At 32.7% G+C, this 13,884-nt stretch overlaps 1 protein-coding gene across 1 annotated transcript; it reads left to right on the top strand.

Moving 5' to 3' along the window:
- Positions 1-3,331: 3,331 nt before the first annotated feature.
- Positions 3,332-7,230, top strand: PPDPFL (pancreatic progenitor cell differentiation and proliferation factor like). Its single transcript, XM_019634146.1, has 5 exons — positions 3,332-3,458; positions 3,761-3,873; positions 5,112-5,189; positions 5,290-5,386; positions 6,349-7,230. Exons 2-5 carry the CDS (start codon positions 3,819-3,821, stop codon positions 6,359-6,361), a joined length of 243 nt encoding a protein of 80 aa, XP_019489691.1. The 5' UTR covers positions 3,332-3,458; positions 3,761-3,818; the 3' UTR covers positions 6,362-7,230.
- Positions 7,231-13,884: the final 6,654 nt, after the last annotated feature.

The raw sequence follows: 13,884 nt of genomic DNA, 5'->3' as shown, positions 1-13,884 counted from the left end.
ATACACACATATGTAGTTGAAACATGAAAGCTATAAAGAAAGACTCTGACATCTAAGAGGAGATCAGAAATAAAGAATAGAGGAAATAATGGGTATGGTAGATTAAAATATTGTCTAGCAAATATTTACTCCCCCCATGTTTCCAACACTTTATGGTGGTAGCATACATCCCTACTCCATTAATCTTGGTTTTAGGTATATGATTGGTTCGGCCGTTGGAATATTAGCTGATATGACAGTTGCCACCCTAGACCTAAAAAGTCATTGAATATTTTCAATAACTTTTCTGGTGGCTCTGAGCAATCATAGGCACAGGAAGCCGACCAAAACCAAACACATGGCCTGAGGCCACATGGAGATCATCCACATCTCAACCAACCTGCAGACCTGTGCTGGAAGAGCCTCTTCATCTAATTGCAAATGTGCAGGCACGTTTACTGTTTGTATCAACTGATTTGAGAGACACATGTTTATTGTTTCAGGCCATTGACTGGTGTATGTGCACATAGGTGTTTATAATGACCTTTTGTGGGAAGATCTAATTAATACAGTATAAAAGCAACACCTGAAGAAAAAATAGTTGAGAATTCTCCAAAATGAAAAAGAAGATGAGTTCTTGGGTGGAGTGTACATTTTGAGTACAGTACAGAATTAATAAAGCAAATTCTATACTTAGACAAACCCAGTGCAACTGCAGAATGAGCTTGTTAAAGAACTTAGAGTTGGGTACTATGGTAATAAAAATAAGAGTACTCATTCAAAGAATAAAATAAAATAATAAAAATGCAATATATTGTTCTAGAAGGGCAGAGAGATAAAAGTCTATACAAGAAGTAAAGAAATGTGATTGTATAGAAACCATAGATGATAAAAACAAGTTGAAATGCATGACTAATTCCAATAAATGTTAATGGATTAAACCCATATTTTTAGAAAGTGTGTTTGTATATAAAATTAGGAAAAACAATACAGCTACAGGGTGCATATAAGTGATTTCTAAGATGAAATAGTACAGTGAGTTGAAAATAAAGAGATGCAAAATGATATACCTTGTAATTACTTACAAAAAAGCTGGTGCAGCAATATTGATATTAGACCAACTAGAATCTAGGGCAAAAGTAAAGTGCTAGTGCTCATAAATGAAGATAAAAGCAGAGAACTATAGAGAAGATATTAAATCATGATTTGTGTGCATATAGTTTCAAAATATATGAAACAAAAATTGATATAATTAGATGACGCAACTACACTATAGATTGGTAGATCAAGCAGTAAGATTTGTAAGTATATAGCTTATTTGTTTAAGAAAATTAAGTAACACAGCCTAATGAACACATATAAAATAATGATTGTATGCAGTTAATTAGAATATTTATTTTTCTCAAATATACAGAAAGTCATTGTGGAAGATGCAACCACTGCCTGTCCTAGGAGCTGGACCTTGGCCAGAATGAAGGTTGCTTTCTCTAAATCTCCCTTAGAGACTGTCTGATCATAATTGAGGTTTATTCTGACATACACCTTCCCCACTCACTTGCCTCCTGCTATGTGCTGGTTTTTGTCTTCACCTGGTCAAGCATGTAAAGTAACTTCCATACCTGCTGGCATTCACATACCACTACCTGTAACTGTTTACACTCCCTTTACCCTATATAATTCTCTGGCCCCTGTCAAGCAACATGGGGATTCATTTCATCTTGCAGCTGCCCAGGACATACCACCTATATAAGTTTCCCTTAATAGGATCTATTAGTTACTAGCCTGAAATGGCCAGCCTATTTCTTACAGAGGTAGATTTTCAGTCTTGGGGCTTTTCTATGAGTCTGCATATATTAACAGCCATTTCCAAAAACTATTTCAAAGAATGAATAAAAATCAAACATTCTCTCTTGACAATACAGTGCATTGAATTTATAAATCATCAATGAAAAGATAGTTTTTAAAAATCATACATTTGGAAAAAGAAAAGTATCCCTAAATAATTCAAATGTTCAACAAATGTCATAATGGCAGTTATAAAATATTTTGAAATAAAAAACACTAAGAATAATTTGAAAGTAAGTAAAAAGAAGAAGAGTAAAATCAAGACAGAAAGTAATGACATTTACCACCCAAAGTCATTTCTTTTTCAATCACCATATATTTTATTCCTTTTACCCTCCCTCATATACCACCCTCTTCTTCCTTACCCTCTGGTAGCCACCAAACTATTGCCTGTGTCTATGATGGTTTTTTTCTTTATTTAACTGACTATGGGTGGTGAAAACACAATGTGATATATAGATGATGTATTACAGAATTGTACACCTAAAACCTATGTAATTTTATTAACCATTGTAACCCCAATAATCTTTATTTAAAAAATAATAATGAAATTTAAAACCAAGAAACAAAAGAAAGGACCAGACAGTTCTTTGAAAGAACTAATTTAATAGAGAAACCTGCAGCAAAACTAATCAAGAAAAAATGAGAGAAAGCAGAAGTAAATAATACTAGCAACATAAAGGAGCTATAACCAGGTGAAGATCCATAATGGCATATTAAAATAAATGTTTTAAATAAGACATGAGTCCATAAATTTGAACCTAGCTGACATGAGTAATTTTATAGTAATGTTACATTATCAAAGTTAATTTAAGCTGGTAAAACTAATAGTTACCGAATAAAGAACAACTTGAGAGAACTCCCTCAATGTAACCAGGAGCCACATTGAATCCATAAGTAAACCAAGTCTAGGAAATGGTAGAATAGTTTATATAAAGAGTAATACTAAAATTAGAATAGAAAATTAACTTTTGTATCAAAAAATAATATTAATATAATGTGATAAAATTATGATTTCCCCTTATATCCATGACTTCCATGTATTGTATCATTCTCACTGAAATTTCTAACTCATCATCCTTCAATGTTTCATGTTCTTCATTGTTCTCTGTGACCCTGTGACTCTGTCTTGCATCAATGTGTTTGTGGGTATGTCCAATTCCCCCAGTTGGCTATGGTGTCCTGTATGGAGTCCAGCATGGTGCTTTATCCCAGAATGCATGATGTATCCAGTCCTGAGAGGATATGTGGTTATTAACTCCTTCCCTGTAGAAAGTGTCAGTCATAAGCTGTGACCTTACAGAGGACAAGTGCAAAACAATGTCTAGGCCAAGTCTGTCCCTGGTGCGTGCAGCCCCACTTGGCAAGCTGACATGGTCAAGGGCAGAGAGCTTACTCACAGTGACTCTGGCTGACTGTGTGCCCAACTCGCCTCTGTTCACCCACGGCTCAGGTTTCAGACTTCTAAATATAAGGTGTGCTCAGAAATCCCAGGCCACATTCACAATCATTGCACACATGTCTCCTAGCCTGCTGGGGCAACACAGTCTGTCCTGGTTGCCTCAAACTGTGCATTTTCTGAGGAAATTTTTGAATCACCTTTATTAAAAAAAAAAAGTGGGGAGAACAAATAGGTGAGTGACTATATCATGGCTGTGTTAATATTTTTTCTTGTGCCTTTAGGTTTATTTCAAATAAAATAAGTTGTGGACATTGTAGTAGGTTACATTTTTTTTCTTGGTTTTAAAAATAAATATAGTCATTGATTGCATTGTTTTGTTTATTGCAGTATATTTGATTACAATTTTGTGTAAACTTTTCAATTCTTTTTATCAGATATTTATTACATGGTATTAATTTATCTTGCTTTGCAAAAATTATTTACATGGGGAAAAAAGGAAAATTTATGTTGTTAATATCAACCTCTCTCTTCCAGTCACTGTTTCCCAGACTGCTGTTCACACTCTCTCTGGTGGTCTGTCACAGGGAAAGCAATGGCATCGGTACCTTCTATTGGTTGCCTTCTGGCCAAAAATCAGTATTATCGAAGTAAGTTATATCATCACTAGAGAATATCCCTAGAAGATGATTTGAGGTGATGTCTGTGTGATATTAGTAACCTATGTATCATCATCTGGTCAGGAGTTAAGAGAGAATACTGACAACCATTTGTGATCATGAAGAAAATAGGAATAGAACTTATTAGAGATCTCTCTGAATCAACATTATCAAGGACATTTCTTTGTTTTAAGTATGTTATATTGTATTGATGAAACCATTAACACTTATAAATGAGTGAAAATCAGCTTATATTTTATAATTATGCTTAATTTCAATAACTTTAATTTAATAGGATACATTAAAACCTGACAATTTTACATAAATAAAATAATATTTATTCCTTAAAAAAGCAGGGACAGCATGACTATGCTTCAGAGGTTTTCTGATTTACATTTGCTGCTATAAACAATTGGTCAGCATTTATCATTCCAGTTTTATTTTTACCTATCTATCTGTGAGTATTCATAACTCAATAGAAAATTATAGCTTCTTAAATAAAATTTAAAGCCAAATGATCACTTATTGAAAATATGCCAGCAACATGTAAAAAACTCTTATTTTAAGGGTTGTTTCTAGCATAAGAATTAGAAATATATATTGATTTATTCTTTTTACAACAAGGTTAAACTATGCTTATTTACTTAGTGTTATTATATCCACAGAAGTTATTTTTATATTCTGATCTTTTAAAAGACCTACAGGTTTCAAATACAAGTATAATAAAACAAATTTATTTTAAAAAATAATTCCTTTATTTCTAAATTTGATAGCTTTTGTAGGTTACATAAATATGTATACATAATATATCTAATGTAGTACAATAATATTTATTTTTTAATTTTGTATTTCCTAAGATTTTTAATTTGACAACATATATAACATTTTAAATTCTATACCTATATCTATGTTATCTATGGAGAGACAGACAGAGAGAAAAAGAAGGAGAAGGTGGAAGAGGGAAAGAGAGAAAGAGAGAGAGAGAGAGAGAGAGAGAGAGAGAGAGAGAGATGTCTATGTCTACAATGAAAAAGAATGTACTATATTTGTAAAAAATGCAATATGTCTTATTCTGGAACAATTTTTAATTGATTAATGATGTATTCAATTAATAAATTCATGAGCCAGAAGTAAATGATCTTAAGCCATGTGACTTGAGAGTTTAGAGATAAATAATATGTGTGCTTGTTTATTATTTATGTTAATTTATTATTTTTTTTTCCCTGTAGAGGCCAGTATTTCTTCAGTTAGCTCTCTAACTGGTTCTGACTCTGTTAATTTCATAGATGAGGACAAATCCCTGCAAGGTATTTGGTTTATTTCTTATCAACACCATCCTCATTATTTTTGTGTTTTTAATATCTCAAATGTGTTTGATAAGGGGGTAATAAAAGTTTTATTTTATAGGGTTACCCGAAGCGGCAGAATCCACTTGGTGGATTAGATCCTTTTTTCATTCTGAACCCTTGCTTTCTAATGTAAGAAAAGATCTGTCTACTAGTGGGTAAGTTGCAGCCTTTTCTTATAAGGATATGTCTTACATAGCGAATGAAACAATGTGTGTTATGAGTATTAAGTTAACCAATAAAGACAATACAACTTCTCTTGAGGATGATGAAGGCTTTGATATAAAGAATATTTGTGGGATGGAGAAGGATAAAACAGTTGCTCCCTCTTTCTAGTTAGCCATCAGTCAGATCATGAGCACGCTCATTCTATCACTAAAGAGTGATTGAAAAGTCATATTCCAATTTTTATCATTGTTTTGGGGGGATAGATTGGAAATCAGAGGCAAAGCTCTAAATATGATTTTTCAATACCTCCAGGAAGCAAATAACAACTACCTACTTGCTGTCCTAAACAACCTAGTTTAGTCTCACTGATGGTTTTTTTTACAAGTACTTATTTTGTTTTTTAGATAATGACTAATACTAATACTAATGACCAGCTACTAAATGGGAACAAAAAATAAACAATGGTGGCATTTATAGACTCTAGTGTTAAAACATAAGAATTTTAATTCATTTCCACATATTATAAATTTAAAATTGGAATTAATTAAATAAGACTAATTTTTGAAAAGATGTATTCTTAACTCTCTTTATCAACTATATTGATTTGAATTATCTAGGTAAATGTTTCACTTATTTTCCACTTAACTTTGACTATAAAGGCAACCTAACTTACAGATAAGCATTTCTCAGCTAATAATCTTTGTATTGTACTACAATGAATATTGTTGTAATAACTGTCTTTTTAAATTAAATTTATTGGTGTGACATTGGTAAATAAAATTATATAGGTTTCAAGTGTAAAATTCTATAATACATCATCTATATATTGCATTGTGTGTGTGTTGTGTACATATATACAATGGAACATCACTCAGCCATAAGAAAGATGAAATAGTGCCATTTGTGACAACATGGATGGATCTTGAGTTTAACAACTGTCTGTTTTATACAGCACTAATTGTTGAGCCTAACAATCAAAATGACGACACCTGCAGAAGTGCTAAAAATGTGAACTACACTTTTCAACACTCAAGCTATTCCAGATGACTCTTCTCCATTTAAGAAGACAAAACCTGCCCGAGATCTTATTTACTAGACAAGATCACAACAGCCACCCACAAAAGTTTAGGCATTTTGTTCAACGCTAAGACTATTGCTGTAAATGGCATCAGCTTCATGGAGAATATTAGTAAAGCATGTTTTGAAAAACATGTGCCCTTTTAAAGTAATGAGTCTTCAAATGTAGTAACTTTTTCATTATCCATATTATATCTCCAAAAATATTTTTAAATTAATTTTTTTAATTTTCAAAATTCTTGTTAGGCTTGCTTTATGTCTGTTAAATGATTTATTATGCCATAAAACTGAAACATTTATGTGTAACATAATGGTTTAAAGAAAGAGCATTGGATTCAAATGTAAAAAAGTTGCAAAATTTTTATTTTTAATAATGAACATTGGAAATAGCAAACATTCCCATTACCTGTTAAATACATTATTGTACATCTAATGAATTGGTTATTGTGTAGACTTGAAAATTCATGATTTTAAACAATATTTAACAGCACAGAAAATTATAATGATGCAAAGTTCAGTGAGAAAGGCAGGATAATCTAATTATGTTGTGATTTTAGTTATATTGAAAAGTATACATGCATAAGACTATACCAAAAGCGAATACAACATAATAGTAACAATGGCTATTTCTGGAGATGGGATTGTGGGTGGTTTTCATTTTCTTCTTTATATTTTATTCTGTATCTTCTCAAACTTTTTAATGCAACAAATTTTTGTGTATAATTAGAGAATACTTAAATTTATTAAAAAAAGAGCACTGGAAAAAAATTTCTGAATGTGAATGTTTTCTGCATTGGGTAGAGTATTTCAACTTTCCTCAATATTTGGTATAAAATACTTAATGAGTTTCAGTTTTATAGTTTCTATATACTGCTTGCAAATATTTTTCAATGTAAGATGTTATGGTTACAAATTAGAAATACTGAACTCACTCAGAGGTAGATACCACTACAGTGATTTGTGGCTGACATTGCATTAAACATTCTGTAGAGCACACATGATTGCTTACTAGTAAAACTATCTTCTTATCCAACCACATAATCATGAAAAACTATCAAGTCTAACTATTCTCAGTGGTGGACACTACTGACCATTTACTACTCTTTCCAAATGCCACATGCATTCCTTCAATTTTGTGGCCCTCTGTTACTTTGCTGTCAATGAAGGGACTCAAATATCACTTTGGCTCAATAGCATATCATTGTTTACATATTACTCCTTTTCTTGTGGTTGTTTGCATTTATAATTTTTATACATTTGTAGAGGCCAATTAAAATTTTGGACTATATATCTCACTTGGCTTTAGTATAAAATTAAATTACATTGATTGAAGATTGATATTTTTCTACACAGAGAAAAATATGGTAAAACAAAATGGTAGATTTTAGGATCTTTTATTTTTACTTCAAGATCATCAACAAATTCCTTTTCACATAACTCCTTGGTCTATGTGTAAGCAGACTGCTTGGTTAGGTTATTTGATGAATTTCCCGGAAGTGTCAAAATTTTTTCTACTTTAGAATAGTGTTACCGTTGCTGGAAGTTATTGTTTAAAGCAGATGAATTTTACACAAGATTTTAAATCAAACATGTCATGAACAACATATAATTATTAAGCATTTTATAGTGGTTAATATAAATACACACCTATATACTGTGAGGATAGATAGAAGATAGATAGATGATAGATGATAGATAGATAATAGATAGATGGGCAGATAGACAGATGGAGATCCTAAAAGTAATATAAGAAATCTTTCTGAAAAGTAATGTTCATGCAAACTCTTATAAAATGACTTAAAAATTGAAAGTATTCCTGTGTGCTATCCCAGAGTTTCTACAAAGTTAAGATGATAAAAATAAATTAAAAAAACAAAATGTCTTCTAGGTGTATTCTAGTTAATTGTTTCTAATGTAATTTTCCTACAGTTTAGATACTTTAGGGCTGTCTTTAAAAAGTACCTCACACATAGGTCTCAACATAACTGTGTTATTTTAGTTAAAAAAAATATATTTTTAAGATTTTGTTGAGGAATTGGGTTGGGAACAGTGTTGGTGAATTAGAGAAAAGAAACATTGTGTTTTTCCAGGACCCATCAGCACTAAGTCAAGTTGTTGTCTTTCAATCTTAGTTGTGGAGAGAGCAAGCTTAGCTCTAAATCCAGCCGCTACTTTCAATCTAGTTGTGGATGGCGTGGTCCACCATCCCATGTGGGAGTCGAATCAGCAACCTTGTTGTTAAGAGCACACACTCTCATCAGCTCAGCAGCACTTCAGCTCCAGCGCAGCTCACTGGTCTATGTGGAAATTGAACCTGCAAACTTGTTGTTCAGAGCTCACACTCTAACCAACTGAGCCACTCGGTTGGCCCAGTTAAAATATTTCTTGCCTAGCTCTGTTGCCTATTGGATAGATAATAAATAGTAAAGGCCAAATATGTTAGAGAGGTGTTATAACTCTGACTTGAAATGTGCTATGATCATTCTAATCTGATATTATAAAATGTTATTTGACATGGCTATGATGTCTGCATTAAATGTAACAAGGTTTTGACAATTTCTGCTCAGGTTCTGTGAAATTATATGTTGAGATTCTACTATTTTTTCTGAATATGGTTTTGATAGCAGGTTCTGAGTTATTGATCCCCATATCCTTTATAGATAAAACCAGCAACAGCCAATTCATCAGTTTTCACTATAGTAGACTTCTTCTAGCTGAAATTTAAGGCTTCATATATTATTTAGAAGTTAGGGTGTAGGAAACATAGTTGCATAATTCTATTTGGCTATTAAGGAGAGATGATGGGAAATAATTGCTCAGGTTGGATGGAGTAGAGCTAAACTTCTAACCCATAGAAATTCAAAAAAATGTAAAGAATCATAATTTATCCAACCTCCCAATAACATCCTACAGCTGAACATGTCAAAACCCAGCTCATGATCTAATACCTCACAATATCTCCTTGTAGTTTCTCTCTCAGAGAATGGCTACACAATTCATCAGCACAGACAGATACCAAGTTATTTTTTATATCCTTCATAACTAATCAAATACCAAGTTCTTTCAATTTTATTGTTTGTATTTCTTGAATCTACCTACTACTTATTTCCTTTCCCACCAGCTCAAACTGAATCCCAACTTTCACCACTTCTCCTGAGGGATACTGCCATGACATCCATACACTTTTGTTTAGAAATTATCATCTGAATGTTCTCTTCAGATTAGTCACAATCACCTGTACAAAACACAAATCTGATAATACTCTCCTGTGAACACACACACACACACACACACACACAAACAAACAAAAACAAAACCACAGCATTCAAAAATTCTGTTTCGCTCAGGATAAAGTCACAATTCTCAAATCCCCACATATTCTACCCAATGCAGAGCTCCGTAATCTGTTCTTGTATCTTGCCCTCTACCCTGCTCCTGTGTGCAAGCTACTTTCATCAGCCTTCTTTCACTCCTTCCTGTACATCATCTTCCCTCTTGCAACAATGTCTTTCCACAGGCTGTTCCCTCAGCTTAGACTCTTCACTTAATATCTACTAAGGTTTTAAATCTTGGCTCAAAAGTTTCTTCCTCAGAGAAACCTCTGATCTACTTAACCAAATTAGATTTTTTTATTATAGGCTCTCACAGCCCTCATTTCTCTCCTTCCTAGCATTTATCAATTATAATTTTACATTTGTTTGTCTAGTTATTTGTTTTCTTCAGTGCACTTTAAACTACACAAGGGCAAGTGTCATGTTTACTCTACTCAACATTTTACACCCAAATTCTTAGACATCAACAGGTATTTGTCCAATGAATCATAGTGGTTCTTTAGCTAGAAGTGACCACTCTCCCAAGAAGTGTTCAGTAAAGAAGATTAAACACTAAATTAATAAAGAAAATATTTTTCAAACAGTGACAACTTCTGTAAAGCAAATAAAACAAAGTATATTTTTGGAGTGATTGAGATAGGACAGGCTAAGGGAAGGCTGTTTAATTGGTGTAGCTAGGAAAGAACTCATTGAGAAGATGGTATGGGGCCTGAGTCCTGAAAAGGAAAGCAGTCAATTTTGTAAAAAGTAATCTAGGCAGAAAAAATAGCCAGTGCAATTTACCATGCTTTACATAGGTATATCCAATGTCCTGTTACACTGTTGTCAAAAGACAGTGGCTTTGAAAGAATTTTGTGTTTTCCAGTGGAGGTCAGATTGTCTACAGTGTTTGGTTTGTTTTTAACTAAACCCAGGATGAGAAATGGTGAGGTATGGAATATGCACTTTCTCTGGAAAATCCCTCAGAGTGACCTATGAATTGACCAAAATCACACTGCATAATAACATGCATGTAAAGTCATCCATCATCTCTCACAGTTCTTGTGAATGCCTTGAGTCCTATGGGGCACAGCTTCACAAGCATCTCCAGTCCTGAAATAATTTTCTAAACTAACAAGGCAAGTAAGTTTCACCTTATCATTTTATTTCTACTTCTCCTACCAAATGGATAAATACATTTCTATTATTTAAAAGATTCATTTCTAATTTCTTTTCAAAAATTTGTCTTAGAACTATTTCATATCAAAGAACAAGAAAAGTAGAGTACTACACAGTTACTCTCCTGCCTCAATAGTTTATAGAAAGAATGTATTTCAGTTTTGGTGTCTGAAATTTTTTCTCCCATTACAGTATAATTACTTGGTTTCCAAAAGGTTGAGGGGGTAAAAAAACATAATGTATTTCTAATATGGTACCTCAAACAACTTTTGTTAAAACTTTAAATACATTTTAATTAAAATCATTATAACCAAATATGTATTTCATTTATTCAGAAAAAAATGATTTGTGTTTTGTTGTAGTTTTACCTAATATAAGGGATATAAAACTTTTGCTTCATTTTTAATTAGATATATTGACATTTATTTGCCTCTTGGTTGTAAACCCAAAATATATTAAACCTTGTGCAATAGTAATTATTTTATTAACAGCCAACTAGAATATGAGCTTCATAGATATTTTATCCTTTTTTTTAAATCCTAGCAGAGATTTCCAAATTAGTGAATGGTTACTGGAACTATTATTTGTATGTCAATTCACTACAAAGGTTAGGATTTTGAAACTGCTTTGCAAGGAAGAGTGACAAACATTTTACTTTCAAATAAACTACCCTTGAAAATATTTGTGAGATCTTAAAAAGTGCATTTATGAGCTATCCATATTTAAACCTCAAGCTAAATTTCACTATGAAAAGTGAAGACAAATAAACCCCACAAAGTAAACTGATCATGCTACTTTGTTCTTTATCATCCTATATGGACTTTACATATCCATTAATTTTTTGTTGCAGTTGATACTGCTTAATATTCTGGAAGGAGATCATATTGTTCTCTGTATTTTGCAGAATATATCCTTCTAGCTTTATCATGTTTGGTTGCCATTAATCACAGTCCTCGAGTTAAAAACACATTTGAGTTTGATGGTAAATATGAGAGCTCAATTGTTCCTGAATTCTGGACTCCACAGGAGTAAGCTCCCAAATTGAAAGCACATTTCATTCAAAGCAGCAGTGTAGTACTGGAATAGGAATTTGGAAATCTGCAAAGGTGAATTAATTAAATATATTTTAAAAGTTTAACCAATCTTTAATTAGCCAGTTAATTTCAATTCAACCAACAAGTATTGGGTTGTCAGAAAAGTCAGACGCATTTTTGCAATGAAACACATAGAAAAAATAAGTCATGACTTTGTTGACAACCCAATATTTTCCTTTTGAAACCACCTTTTAACACTATTCCATACTTTCTTCTTTCAAAATTCCAGAAAATATTAAACTTCAATGTTTCAAATCTTTTTCCAGCTAATTATTCCAATTATTTATAGTGTTTAGGTGAAGCACTTTGTGTTTTTTCAAATGGGAGTAACAACTTCTCTAATGCTAAATGTTTTGTCTTTGGATACCCCAGTCATTCGCAGAATGTGAAAAGATTCACAAGACTCAAAAGGAACAGAAGTTAGAAAGTTTATTTAAACCCCCCATCAGGTGCAACTGATCTTACAGATTCATTTTTTTATCCTAGCAGACATTTCCAAATTAGTGAGTGGTTACTGGAACTATTATTTGTATGTCAATTCACTAAAAAGGTTAGGATTTTGAAACTGCTTTGCAAGGAAGAGTGACAAACATTTTACTTTCAAACAAACTATCATCAGGAGACAAATTTTCAAATATCTAACAGATAACTTAAGTATTGTGACTGATCGCTTCCATATCTTCCCCCTCTATCATAACCTATCACCAGTTTTGTTTGTGACTTAGTACATACAGTAAAGACATATTTTATAGCGACATCTTTGTGTGCAATGAATTTGTGAGATCAGTTGTGCCTGGCAGAGGGTTAAGAGAAACACTGGCAGAACTGCTGGGGGCAGAGTCTCAAACAGATTGCTGCATACAACTGCACCTAAGTTCAGGTTAGGTTTTCCTTATACGTATAGGAAAGGGTAGGTAAATTTTCTTCAGCAATATATGTGACATCCAAACTCAAGACATTTGATATGTAGACTTAAGTCATTTGATTGACATATGTCGACTATATAACTACTTTCTTTCTGTGAATGTTCTTACCCAGAATGCATACAGAAAAATCTACAAAAGGACCAAGCCATAATTTCATTTCATTTTAATTACATTATAATGAGGCTAGAGTTCAAGTAATGGGCAAGCTTCTGTTTGCACAGGCATTAAAACTAGATAACTCTAGTTAGGGTCTTATCTCCTCTTTCTAATGGTGTTTGCACAGCTTAATTTATGTATAGGACATCCCCTGGGGAGGGGATGCAGGCCTGAGTAGTCCTCCTTTGTGCTCACTTTTATTAACTCTTTTTCTGTGTCATCACTAAATAATTAGAATGACAGGTAACATAGAGAAAGGGTGTAAGAGTATTACAACAGTATAACAACTCTGAAAGAGCTTTGGTAATCACCTAAAAAGATAGCAATTTATTTTAACAAAGCTACAGTTCTGTGATTCTCAAAATTTGATGTGCCTAAAACTCATGTGGGGAGTTTGATAAAATGCAAATAGCAGGGCTCCATCTCCAGGAGTCCTAAATCAGACTAAGACTCTCATTCTCTATTAAAGACCCCTGGTGATTTCTATCTGATATGGAGAATAATGCTTTATTTGGTTGGCTAACTGCAACTGTCCTCTAGGCAATCACCAGTCTCAAGAAACAAGCTACTATGTTTAGCTGTGGTTGTATTTGTAAATGTGGAAAGCTTAATTTGCCTGAGCGAGCACATGAGTGATTCTGGAAACAAAATCATGTAATATAGAGGTTATTTCAGATGAGAAATGCCTAGGAGTTGAACATGTATAATCAATTGACTTCAAAGATTGGAGGAAGAGGTGGAGTTT

The sequence above is a fragment of the Hipposideros armiger genome, unplaced genomic scaffold (genome assembly GCF_001890085.2).
Source record: "Hipposideros armiger isolate ML-2016 unplaced genomic scaffold, ASM189008v1 scaffold_1514, whole genome shotgun sequence".
Classification (NCBI taxonomy): domain Eukaryota; kingdom Metazoa; phylum Chordata; class Mammalia; order Chiroptera; family Hipposideridae; genus Hipposideros; species Hipposideros armiger.
The sequence above is the reverse complement of the archived record's forward strand: the minus strand, read 5'-3'. Positions and strand labels throughout refer to the sequence as shown.

Bases quoted from the DNA above. Each gene is read 5' to 3' on its own strand.
- PPDPFL (XM_019634146.1), top strand. From the start codon at position 3,819: ATGGCATCGGTACCTTCTATTGGTTGCCTTCTGGCCAAAAATCAGTAT. The intron at 3,874-5,111 runs GTAAGTTATATC...TTTTCCCTGTAG, and splicing joins CAAAAATCAGTATTATCGAA to AGGCCAGTATTTCTTCAGTT. The intron at 5,190-5,289 runs GTATTTGGTTTA...TTTATTTTATAG, and splicing joins TGAGGACAAATCCCTGCAAG to GGTTACCCGAAGCGGCAGAA.